The sequence below is a fragment of the Tupaia chinensis genome, unplaced genomic scaffold (genome assembly GCF_000334495.1).
Source record: "Tupaia chinensis unplaced genomic scaffold, TupChi_1.0 Scaffold000065_2, whole genome shotgun sequence".
Taxonomy (NCBI): domain Eukaryota; kingdom Metazoa; phylum Chordata; class Mammalia; order Scandentia; family Tupaiidae; genus Tupaia; species Tupaia belangeri.
This window is the reverse complement of record NW_006159524.1, coordinates 114,296-127,935: the sequence shown is the minus strand read 5'-3', so window position 1 is coordinate 127,935 and position 13,640 is coordinate 114,296. Positions and strand designations below refer to the sequence as shown.

The 13,640-nt window shown below is 33.6% G+C and overlaps 1 protein-coding gene across 3 annotated transcripts in view; it reads left to right on the top strand.

The window, feature by feature from the left end:
• The window catches only part of RELCH (RAB11 binding and LisH domain, coiled-coil and HEAT repeat containing), a 143,892-nt gene that overhangs the window by 25,547 nt on the left and 104,705 nt on the right, over positions 1-13,640 (top strand). For 2 of the 3 annotated variants that reach the window (XM_027766252.1, XM_027766255.1), the window contains exons 4-6: positions 7,385-7,456; positions 7,568-7,623; positions 7,723-7,836. In XM_027766252.1, coding sequence (XP_027622053.1) covers positions 7,385-7,456; positions 7,568-7,623; positions 7,723-7,836 — 242 coding nt within the window. The remainder of the gene's footprint in view (positions 1-7,384; positions 7,457-7,567; positions 7,624-7,722; positions 7,837-13,640) is intronic. The other variant, XM_027766257.1, reaches the window with a different exon arrangement.

Sequence of the window (13,640 nt, the reverse complement as noted above, 5' to 3'; positions counted from 1 at the left end):
CAGTATTTATTGAGCTACATCAGAACAGTGGACATTCCTGGAACCAGAGAAGCACTTCATGGGACAGATCAAGCCTGTGAAGGCAAGGTGGGATCAGGAGGCACCCACAAGGTGGTTTTCTTTCTTGACCAACTCTGATCGTTTTTCTTTCATTTACTGGGAGATGTTTATTAAAGTCCATTGGATAGTAAAACCATGACGTGTCATAGTTGCTATCAATAAAAATAAGTGCTAATTCTTATTTAGCACTTACTTGATTTTAAACACTGTTATAAATGTGTATTAACTCACTGAATTGTTAGAATTATCATCAGGCCCAGGTGTGGTGGTGTAGGCAGTAGGGCCTTGCTCTAAAGTTGAAGAAGCCACATGGAAGCCCTGGAGTTTGGATCCTTAGTTGACCTGAACATGCTGGGTGTGGCAACATGCCTGTGATCCTGGCTGGGCAGAACGATAGCAGCATGAGTGGATCCTGTCAGGGGCACCTATTTCTCTCTCTGTGTGTGTCTCTGTCTCACTCTCTCAGTCTCACTCATGTAAAAAAATAAACTTTTTCTAAGAAAAGAGAATTACTGTCGTCCTCTCCTCCCCCAGGAAACTGAGGCATTCTCAGATATTATATAAGACTTAAGTAGCAGAGCTAGGTTATAAATCTAGGTAGCCGTACCACAGAGTCTACAACTGACTCTATCATATACTACCTCTTGGCATGAAGAAGTAGGTTTGACCTAATTAAAAATGCTGGTTAAAAATGTTTGATTTTCATTACTTGCTTGAGAATTCAGGTACTAAATATCTCAAAATCTTAGACACTGTTACACGAATTAGAGAAAGATATATCTGTAATTGATTTTAGTTCAATCCAGGACACACCAAATGTGTTGCATGCGTGCCTAAACTCTTGAAAGGTGGTAGACAAATAAAGGAGAAGGGATTGTGGAGTGACAGGTTGGGAAAACGAGAAATCACGAGCCACAGGGATGGCCAGGCTGCAGTCCCTTCTCCTCCATTCTCCTGCTGGGATTTTGGATACACATGTTTTGCAAGCTGCAGAGTTCATGACTCAAAATGCCGAGCTGGCCATGTGGTATCCAGCCACCTTAGCCTCTGTATCGCCTACATGCCCAACAGAAGTAAAATTTTACTTTATTTTTTTGAGAGGTTTTTGCCTTGGGGTGCATGTGCTAACTGGAGAGACAGAGAAAGAAAGTAAGAAATCACCCCCAAGGGGCATGGCCACGCCACAATCCCTTCTTCTGCATTCTCCTCTCAGGATTTTGGGCACTCATGAGCACACGACCAGTTTGAGTTTCAAGTCGCCAGGCTGGGACTCAAACCACAGTCAGCCATGTGAGAGTCCAGCAACAATCATTATACCATTTGCTGGTCCCAAGAAGTAAATTTTAAAAGCTTTTTATTTTACATGTTTTCTATTTCTCAATTTTTTTCATAAGCAAAATAAAGCAGTAGGAGATACCAAACCGAAATGAGCATAATCTCATTGATTTCTTATTTTTCCTATTCTTTTTTCTAGTAAAAACTTTTTTTTTTTTCTTTTAAATTACTAAAGAGTGCGTGCCCTTACCAGAGAGAGAGAGAGAGAGAGGAACAAAAGCACCCAATGGGACCTGGTCATGCCACAATCCCATTTCTCCACTTCTTCCTATCAGAATTTTGGGCATGAACACATGTGGCCCAGATGATTTCAAGCCATTTGGTATTCAAATCTATGGTCAGCCATGTGTGGTCCAGCTCCCAATGTGCAGCGCTTTACCATTGCACTACAGGACTGGCTCTAAATAACTTTCTATATGTTATTAAATAAAACTAACGTTATTTAGTGTATAATATGTATAGTGTAATTTAAAATTGTTTTCAACCCTAAAGTTTTAAAGGTAACAAAATAAGAGATACACTCGAAATACTGATATTGCTATTATTTCATTTATTTTCAGCATTTTGAGCATCTGCTGTGTTGGGTACTATGTCAGGCACTAGGTACAGACATATAATGTTTCTGCCTATGAGGAATTTGCTCTGCATCACATTTATCTGTAGTACAGATATAGATTTATTGCTTTGAGAATGGTGATTAGGACCTTGTTAATTTTAGAATCACGAATATCTTTGTTTCTGGTTCACAAGATATATCTTTTAGCATCAGAGTTTCTAACTTCGTTTGTTCTCATAATTCTGCCTGTTACTTTATTACTTCTCTAGTTTATACTGTAATTCTCTGATGAGATCTAGAGAACTACAAAAACTATGCTTTCTAATTTATAGGGCAAGATATTCTTGAATGTTGATAAGACCATTTAATGTTTCAGATTTATCGACTGTGATCACGTCAAGTATTGGAATGTCCATTCACTCTGCATGTATTTGCTGAGCGCATTGTGCTGTGCTAGAAACAACAATCAACAAAATAGGCATATGAGGCCTTTATAAAGCTTATGCAGTCGAGTGGACATTCTCAGGTAGCCTCAGATTTTTGCCTCTGGAGTAATCTGCCCTGTCCTCTGAGTCAGAAGCAGCACCAGTGCCTTCTCATTTATTATGGGATTATCTGACATGATCCATTTCCAGCTTTTATCAGCATTAAATGAGCTTATTTGGGGCCAGCAGGTGATGTAGTGGTTGAGGCGCTGGACTCACATGGCTGACCGTGGTTGAAGTCCTGGACCTGGCGACTTTCTCATTCTCTGTCTCTCTCTGTAAACACACATGCCCTAGCAAATTAACAAGAATAATAATAATAAAGTTAAATAAATAATCCTTTTTATTTTCTTTCCTGTATATTTTCTTTCCTCTTAGCTATACTTTTTGATTTCCTTATCTTGAACCTTATTTAATCTTATTTTATTATTTTATTTGATCTAAGATAGGATAGATACAAAAAAATAGGATATATGCTCCAATAACATTGTTAAGAAGATAGATAGCATTTTGAAAATAGATTTCTCTGCATTTGTTACCATGAAATTAAAATAGGTTCTGAGTGGGGAAGAAAATGCATCATTGAAGGTGGTGGTATATTTAAGTTAAAAATAAAAGCACATATGTATTCATTAGCTTTTTTTGGTTTTGTCTTTGCTTTAGATTAACACTTTCTAAAGTTATTTCATGACAGTGTCTCATGGGGCACAACAAAGTGGGAAAAAATGAAACCAATAAAAAGAATTTCATCGTGAGATTAGTAGAAAATTTTTATTTTCTACTAGTATAGTTATTTAGAATAGTTATTTGGAGAGTTATTAAAGTGCTGAAATCAATATGGCCTGAACATTTAATTGACTTGAGGATAAGGGGAAAGGATAAGTAAGAATAATCTGCACGTTTCCTGTTCGGCCAGCAGGGTAGATAGTGATGCCATTAATGCAGAGAGACTTCAGAAGGAAGACCAGATTTGATAGGAAGATAATAATACTCATTTTGATAGGATTGAATTAAAAACTTTTAAATGGGCATTCAATCTGAATGAGACATTCCAGTGGGCATGCTCAGAAAATGTTAAAGCAGCTCTGTCCTTTCGGAAAAGGATTTAAAGATTTCTGAGTCTTGCGATACTGAAAACCACAGGAGTGATTTATCATCTCAGTGGAGTATAAAGAATAAGAAGAGAAAGGGGCCGTGATTGACACCCTGAGAAACACCAACTTTGAGATGAATGACAGGAACAAGAGCAGGAAGAATAACAGTGGGAAAAATCTTTTAAATGCTGTGGGACAGAAGTTGGTATTTTCTATTGGTGGCGTGGTGTTAAGGGCTCTGGACTTCCACATGGCCGACCATAGTTCAAGTCCCAGACCTGGCGGCTTGCTTTCTCATTTTCCCTTTCTCTCTGTCTGTATCTTTCTCACTATCTCCCTCTCTGGTCAAATTAAAATAAATAAATAAATAAATAAGTTTAAATAATATTTTTTTTAATCTTTAAATAAAAAGATAAGTATAGAAAAAGAAATGTCTGTAAACTACAGAGATTGCCTCTTAATTCATTTATTACTAAGTCATGCCTGACAGTACTTAAGTCTATAGCAGACAAGGAGAATTTTCTAAACGCAGTAGGGGTAGTAAAGGTACTGTCCTAGGGCCTTTGTGTTGTATTAGAGATGGATTTTTATTCTAATTTATATTCTGAAGAACATTGCAAAGAGAAATTTTTCCTAGAGCTGTTCATGGGATAATAAAGTAAGTATTAAGGATGGGAAAGTTTTATTGCAAATCAGCAATTTTTTTTTTCAGAAAAAATATCCAGGAAATTCTAATCTGAAAGAAGACAATTTCACATCTACTATGCCATGACAGTCCTTGACCTATTATTTTGAGCTCTTCAATGGTAAAGTGGAATAGTAATGAAAAAGATTCTAGACTCAGACCAGTGTTACAGAAAATATCTTCCTAAATAATATTTTCAGTTTCATGCCTAAATGAACTAAGCCTAGCAAGCATCTCAAGATAATATTAGTGATAAATTGAGTTAGGACAACAAAAGATTGATATTTTATTTCTGCTTTGAAATTCAACACTTCACATTTGATGTCTCACATACTGGTGTATCTCCTAAGTCATGAAAGTATCATCTTTAAACACTCAGATTCCTCTGATGTCCTACTGGTTATATCCAATCCTGGTTGGGAAATAAGTGTTTCACCTAATCTAAAGCTGCTTATTTTGACTTAATCATGAATTATATTGGTAAGATTGTAATACGCAATATTAATGTATACCTCTATCTTTATAATTATTACTTTACCTCCAGGAAAACTGCATCCAGGAGAATTGGGCTAGAATAGTGAACAAGATGGCTGTTGGTTGCTACAGCATTTTTTAATAAATACGCATGTCCTCAAACTTTTTAGGAAGAGTTATAATATTTGAAAAATACTGGAAATTTGTTTGGTGTGATATAGTTCTTTATAAAATAACTATTTTTGAATTTTGTAGCAATGTTTAATAAAGAAGAGATAAATTCATATATGTGTAAATACAGCACTGCTGTTAAGAACTTTTCTGGAGAAACTTTCTCATGTAACTGTAATTACTTGATTATACTATGCCTTTTTAGAAATGTGCTATAGTTTCAAAGATATGCCTTTGTCTTTTTAAAATCTATATTGTATATTAAGAAACATGCAGCAGAGTGAATTCATTTTTATAGGCACTATCTTTTCAGAGCATTGGTAACTTCGAAAGATATTTGTCAATATATATGTTAATGTGCCTAAAAATATAAATTCTTGCCGTCTGACATGGGTTTTTCTGGCTTTCTGTGCCTTAATCATTCAGTGTTTTGCTCTTGGTCACCTTAACTTTAACCAGTTGAGTTTTGAGTTTTTTCTAGTTTGTGTTTTAACCAGTTGTTTTTTTTTTTTCATCTGTTTTTTTTTTTTTCATATTTCTATCATTCCGGTGTAGGGCATTTCTGATCTGCAATTGTTCTGTAATGATGTTATTAAATTTTAAGTGATATCAAACATATAATGTGTAAATTTATTTTACATGAGATATATTTAAGTATTCTTAAATCCAAATCAATTACCTGGAATTTTGAAATTAAAAAAAAAGTAAACCAACTTGCGATATAAACCTGTTATGTACTTATACACGCAAGCCTCTAAGAGTTTGTAGAAGTATTAAGTTTTAGGGAAAATGTTTTAACTTTGTTGCACAGAAATGTTTGCAGATCAGCATTGCTGACTACCAAAAAACATGTGGTAACATACAATGTCATCTGATTTTTAATTGTGCTTCCATGTTGCTGCAGTTAAATTCTGTGCATCAAAATAATTGGCTTTCATGAACTAGATGTGATTCAATTACATCTTAAGTTTCTATTGAAAATATGCAAACTGAGTGAATTCTAATTTTTCCATGTACTTTTATAGCTTTGTTATCTCTGATAACACCTCATTTGACATCTTTTTTATGTTTATTAATCAATCATGATAAATTGGATCTTTAGATGAAACATTAAATTTCTTAGTTTTTATGCAGAATAGTTTACTGTAATTTTTAAAATATCCATTTATGACAAAAATTACCTAACTTTTTCAGAGCTTTATTTTACTCGTGTATTTTTCCAAGTCTAAACTTGCTTTTTCTTTAGCCCAATATTTATATATTTTAAGAAAAATTTCTGCTTAGCTAAATCTTGCTCATGGCAAACATTTTAAAGAGCTTACTAAAATGTTTCACTAAGGGACCAGCAGTTGGCGTAATGGCCATGTCGCTGGACTCCCACGTAGCTGACCACGGTTCGAGTCCTGGACCCAGTGGCTTAAACTCACGCCAGGCACGTGTGTGTGCACGTGCCCAAGATCCTGAGAGGAGAATGGAGGAGAAGGGATTGCAGTGTGGCCACCCTACCTTAGGGGTGATTTCCCGCTTTCTGTCTCTCTGTCTCTCTCTGTCTTTCTGGCGAGCACACACACCCTATAACAAAAACTTCTCCAAAAAAAAAACATTTCACTCGTGTTTATGTTTATCTTATAATCTGTATATGTGGTAATAAGAGAAATTATTCAGCTTCCTTAGTATTTCTTAACACGAACAAATAAATTTGAGAAGTAATCAGAAACTGAGATTCTACTTAATTTTATTTGGTATTCTTAAGTAACCATCATTTTAGAGATATACATTATCATTTGTTTTAGAATTACCTTAATTAGAAATTAAGAGATGTATTTCTGCCCTTTGGCTTTAAAAGAAAACGAAACTAAAATCCTTGGAACTTTTTAAAATAAGTATTTGACATATTTATGCTTCTTTTTAGCAAACATATGCTTGTTTGTAGAAAATTGTGTAAACATCCCAGCATTTGTTAATTATTTAACAAAAGATGTCCTTCAACATCTTAACAAAGGGATCTTTTCATTAACATTTCTATAGATTGATATGTAACAGTATTCTAGACAGTTTATTTACAATTGACTTTGTTTCTAATTCTGAGATTTTTAAAAAGATATTTGCTTGGGCTTCATCTAGCTCTTATCTTTTTTCTTAAAATAATGTCTACTGAAAACATCTCATTACATATCCTTACCTAGACTGAGAGAAATAGAAATATCCAGATTACTCATATTTTTTATTTACCCTAATGAAAGCATTCCGTAGATTCTGTTTTTAAATAGTTATTCCTTGTCAGACAGCTGGAACATTTGTTAAGTCCCCTTACTGCTACTAAAACTATGGAAAACATTCACCAGTTTGCTTGCAAATCAACTCTGCTGCATGCGTTCACAAATTTCATAAAGATTGCATGCTTTCTGTTTTCAATACAAATTGTATTTTTTTTTCATACCCATCCTTGCTTTTTATTTTTTTATTTTTGTTTCCCTTTCCTTGGTTGGATGCCTGTGTGTGTTTATTCCAAATCCCTGTCCAGTCCTGGAGTTTGAACTACGGAAAGCCAAGGAGACCATTCAGGCCCTCCGAGCCAACCTGACAAAGGCTGCAGGTGGTGTAAATAAAACTTTTTTGAGACTTTTTCTATTTTGACAATGTAGAAGTAGCTCAGATATTTTTAAGTGTAACATAGTAAAGTGTTATTTATATTTTCTTCCACTAGAACATGAAGTTCCTTTACAGGAACGAAAAAATTACAAATCAAGTCCTGAAATTCAGGTAGGTGAATGACAGATCTAAAAGTATCTAATACATAAAATGGTAGTAGAAATGTTGAAGGAGGAAAACAAGGTTTTCAATCTTTCATTTTGCTTTCAGGAGCCAATCAAACCTCTTGAAAAGAGAGCTCTAAACTTCTTAGTCAATGAATTTTTATTGAAGAATAACTACAAGCTAACATCAATAACGTTTTCAGACGAAAATGATGATCAGGTAAAGTTACTTGTTTTATAATAATGACTTATTTCCTTTTTAACTTATAAATTGCTTTCTCTGTTATCCAATTTCTTTAGCTTTTTAGAAGTTACAGATACCAGGTATCTTCAAAAAGTTCATGGGAAATGCATGTTATAAGAAAACTACACATGAATTTCAGAGGTTTTGCATCAAAATAAACTAATTCCATTTTTTTCACATTCTTTTTGAAGTACCCTCATATAGTAAAACTCTACAAGGTTAGTTACCAAACACATGCCCCTTTTCTATTCAATCTAGGGTTCTACTGGTTTATAGATTATTTTTTTCTATTTCTATAATTGTCTGTCTTTTTTTTTTTTTTTTTTTTTTTTTTTTTAAAGAGTTTTTTCCAAAGAGGATTTTCCCATATGGCATGTGCACTCACTGGAGACGGATAGACAGTAAGAGGGAAAGTTAGAAATAACTCCCCACCCCCCAACTCCCACTCCAGAGGATGGCCACACCACAATTCTTTCTCCATTCTCCTCCTGGGATTTGAGATCTTGAACATGTACACACTTGGGCCCAACATGATATTCAACCCACTGGGTCTGGGACTAAAACCATGATCTGCCATGTTGGAGTCCAGCAATGTAACCACTACACCACCTACCAGTCCCTCCTATAGTTTTCTACATCAAGGCTTTTCAATATTTCCAAGTAGCTTTTTTTTAACCACTCTCCAATAACTACACAATCCACTCCTATTTGCCTATATTTATAAAGTATGCTCTTTTAAAGAAATTTAGTTGGTAGTACAGATTAATGTATACTTTTAAATCCAGTTTAATAGCACTATAATAATTAAGATGTTAGGAAATTAGATAACACAGTAATTAAGAGGCAATGTTTTGCATGAGAATGAGGACTATAAGCTATATCTCTCTGAATAGGGGCCAATTCTAAATAAAATGATTGCTTTAGTGTCATCTCTCAAATCTAGAATATTCTATTTTGATTTCTTAATGATAATAGATTAATCTTAATCTTGCCACTTAGAAAATTAAATGCTAGAGAATTTGTTATGTAGAAGTCAGGAGGCCATCATTTTTAAAAAGAGTATTATATTGGTCCTTAAAACTGCCTATGGATCTTTCAGCAGAAATAGAAGTTATCTAAAGGAGATAATTTCGATTTTTTTCCCCACACTTACTGTACTGTACAAGGGGGCTTCAAAAAAAAATTAATTAAAGTGTAAGTTTATGTTAGTACAGAAACTTTTGAAATTCATACATAGTTTTTTCATACTGTGTTTTCCTCTAAATATTTGAAGAGCCCCTTATAGTTGACAAAAATTAAATATAGTAATTATCTTAAAATTAAATCTTAGCTTTACTGAACATGTATATATAAAAGTTATCAAACTTTAGCTAACATAAATATACCATTCTATTGTTAGAGTTTAAGCTAATCATGTTTATAAATGAGTCTGGACCTGGCAGCTTGCTTTCTCACTTTCTCTCTCTCTCTCTCTCTCTCTCTCTCTCTCTCTCTCTCTCTCTCTCTCTCTCTCTCTCTCTCTCTCTCTCTCTCTCTCTCTCTCTCTCTCTCTCTCTCTCTCTGTCCCTCTCTGGTCAAATTAAAATAAATGAATAAATAAGTAAAATTGAATGAAATAATTCAAAATATTTTTAAAAATCATGTTTGTAAATGAACAGCTTAATAATGAATGGGAAATATTTTAAATATGTGAGAAACATTGAGAAGTCAAAGAGAACACAGAAAAAGAGGGGAAAAGGAACAAAAATTAGATGGACACAAGTAACACATAGAAAATAAATAACAAAATTCATGGAAAACAACTAGCAAGATGGTAGATTTAAACCCGGCTATATCAATATTCACTTTAAATATAAATGCTTGATCCTTCTGTAAAGGTAGAAATGATCAGAGATTTGAATGATGCCTTGTTTTTTTTTTTTTTGGGAGATTTTCATTGTAGGGTGCGTGCGCTCGCCAGACAGAGAGAGACATAGAGACAGAAAGCGAGAAATCACCCCCCAGGGGGGATGGTCACGCCGCAATCCCTTCTCCTCCATTCTCCTCTTGGGATCTTGGGCACGCACGCACACGCGCCCAGCGTGAGTTTTAAGCCACCGGGTCCGGGACACGAACCGCGGTAGACTATGTTGGAGTCCAGCGACATAGCCATTACGCTAAGTGCTGGTTCCCGAATGATGCCTTTTTAATAAGCAATAGAACATGGCAGGAGAAAATCACTCAGAATATTGAAAACTTGTGTTATGCTATTGATCAATTTAATATAATTAACATAAAACATTCCATCCTTCAACAGCAAATACATATTCTTTATTTGTACATATACTTCACTTACGAAGGTAGACCATATTATGGGCTATAAAACAAGTCTGAATGTTTAAGAAGAGTTCAAACTAGCAGGTGTCATAGTGGTTAAGATATTGGACTCCCACATGACCAACCATGGTTTGAGTCCCAGACTTAGTGGCTTGACTTCTCGCTTTCCCTTTTTCACTCTCTCTGTCTCTCTTCGGTCAAATTAAAATAATAATAATAATAATAATAATAAATAAATAAATAAATATTTTTTAAAAGTATTTAAGAGGAATTAAGTAATACCAGGTATGTTCTTTGATCACAAAATGAAATGTAACTGTCACTTTGTGGAAAAAGTCATTTTCTGTTTTTTAATGCAAAAATGTTTCATGCTTTCCCCGACAACCCTATTAATAACAATCAGTAACAAAGATAGGGAAAACCCACAAATATTTGGAAACTAGTATTTCCAAATAGCACATAAGTTAAAGAAGAAATTAAAAAGGAAATTATAAAGTATTTTGAACTGCATGAAAATGTGTGGGATATGGCAAAAACAGTTCTTAGAGAGAAATTTGTAGCACTAAATGTCATATTGGAAAGAGGAAATGTCTTAAATCAGTGAAATCAGGTTCTTAAGAAACCAAAAATAGAAAATAAGTATGACCCAAAGTAAGTAGAAAGAAAAAATAATAATAAAAATACGTCAGTGATTTTGGATGAGAAAACAATAGGGAATAATTAATGAAACAAAAAATTGCCTCTTTGAGAAGATCAGTAAAATTGATAAACCTCTAGCCCAAATGAATAGAAAAAGAATGAAGTTACAAATGACCAGAATCAGATATAAGCAAGTTTACATCACTACACATTTTACTTATATTAATAGAATAAGAGAATGCCATGAACAACTTTACTTGAAGGTGATAACTCCTAAAGTTCACTTAAGTAAGATGAACTAGATTATTTAAGTATTTTATATTTATTAAAGAATTTTAATTTCTAGTTAAAAACCTCTCACAACGAAAACTCCAGATCTGTATGACTTCTCTTTCTTAGGAATTCTACCAAATATTTAAGAAGAGGTAATACCCATTTTCCACAAAACTCTTAAAGAAATTGAAGAGAATATTTCTCATCTCATCCTATGCAATCAGCATAAGTCTGATATCAAAACCAGTCAAAGACATTGCAAGAAAAGAAATTTATAACCTTATTTCCTTTACAAACATAGATGTAGAAATTCTACTTAACACTTTAGTAAATCAAATTGAACAATATATAAAAAGGATAGTGCAAGTACAAGATTGATTTAATATCCAAAAGTCAGTGAATGTAATTCACCATGTTAAAATGCTACAAGAGAAAAAAATTGTACAGTTATCTGAGAAGATACAAAAAAATTATTTGATACAATCTATTATTCATTCCCTAAAAAGCCTTTAACAAATTAGAAGTAGAGGGGAATTTTCTCAACTGATAAAGAACATTTATGGGAAATCAACTGCTAACATTATATTAAATGGTGAAAGATGAAATTGAAAAGGATTTCTACTCTCGCTGCTTCTATTGAATATTTAGCATCTTACTGAAGATTCTAGCTGGTGCAATAAGGCAAGAAAAGGTAATTAAAGGTACACATTTTGGAAAGGAAGAAATTACACTATCTTTATTTACTAACAACATGCTCATCTATGTAGAAAATCCTATGGAGTACCCCTGAAAAGATATGAAAATTAATAAGTTATAGAAAAGATGTATGATACAAGAGCAGTATAAAGAAATTAATTGTATTTCTATATACTAGCAACAAACAAACAGAAATTGAAATTTTATAAATACTATTACAATAGTATCAAAGGACAGAAAATAATTTAGTAATAAATTTGACAAAGGCTTATAAACAAAGCTATTAAACATACTAAGAAAAATTAAAGAAGTAAATGAAGAGATACTGTACTGTGCTCATGGATCAGAAGACTCAATATTGTCATGGTGTTGGTTTTGATTGGTATTTTCAATGCATTCTCAATGAAAATCTCTAGCATTTTTTGTAGAAAATATTTTTTTTCTAAAATTAATATGGAAATGGAAAAGAACTATTATAGTCAAACAGCCTTTAAAGAAGAGCAGATTTGGAGTCTTTAATCAATCTGACTTTAAAGTCATAATGTTGTGATCCAGCCAGTGTCATACTAATTACACGGACAAATAAATTAATGAAACAGTACAGAGAATTCAGATATAGATTTATATATAGATAATCTGTTGATCTCTAATAATATGCAAAGTAAATTTCATGTAGAAATGATATACAGTTCTGTGAACTTTTTGAAGACCTCTAATCTCTACCTCTGATTATTCCTCAGTAATTCTTTTCCCATTATTCGAATAAAAACCTCAAATGGGTAAGAGTGTCACATTTAGAATATTCAAATGAATATGCAAGAGTTTCTCAAAGAGATTCTCATAAGTGAACTCTAAATAAATATATAAGATATCAAATTAGAACTAAATTCTGATATATTAAGGAAGATAAAATGGTAACATAATGTATTTGTATGAGTTTGATTACTCCAGAACTTTATATAGCTCTTCTAAGAATCTTTACTCAATGAACACTTGAAGCTGTGCCCTTTTGTACTTTAAATAAAATTGGGTTTGATTGGGACCAGCAGATGGCATAATGGCTACAGCACTGGACTCCCACGCTGTCTACCACAGTTCGAGTCTCGGACTCAGTGACTTAAAACTCACTCCAGGTGTGTGTTCACGTGGGCTCAAAGTCCTGAGAGGAGAATGGAGGGGAAGGGGTTTTTGGGTTGACCATCCCCTTTGGAGAGTGATTTCTCATTTTCTGTCCCTCTGTCTCTCCAGTGAGTTTATGCACCCGATAGCAAAAATCTCTCTAAAAAATAAAAAGTTTGTTGGAAAAAAATAATAATAAGTTTGTTAGATGAAATTCAATAGAATGTTTCAATGCCAAAAGTCAAAGAGTAGTTGTTTTCAGCGTTTTTTGTGTGTCTGTGTGCTAGCCAGAGTGAGAAGGTAAAAAAAATCACTCTCCATGGGAAATGGCCATGCCACAATCCCTTCTTCTCCATTCTTGTTTCAGGATTTTTGCCACACATGCACCCATTGTGATTTTCAAACCACGGGGTCCGTAACTTGGATCATAGTTGGCCATGTGGGAGTCCAGAGCCTTAACCACCAATCCTGCTGGCTTACTTAAAACTTAAAAATGAGAGGTACAGATTATAAACTAAGACTTTCTTAATCTAGATATGTTTTATGACATCATGCCAGTATTTGAGCATGTTTTATAAGCTTGAAACACAAGCCTTAAAGTCGAGTTTACATTTCTGAGAGATTTAATAAAAAGATTATATATGTAATATCTTGACATCTAAGATGATTAAATATGTTTATCTAGATTTGATGTTTATTCACTGGGGCCAGACGCTTCTTCAGCTACTCTGGTTCAG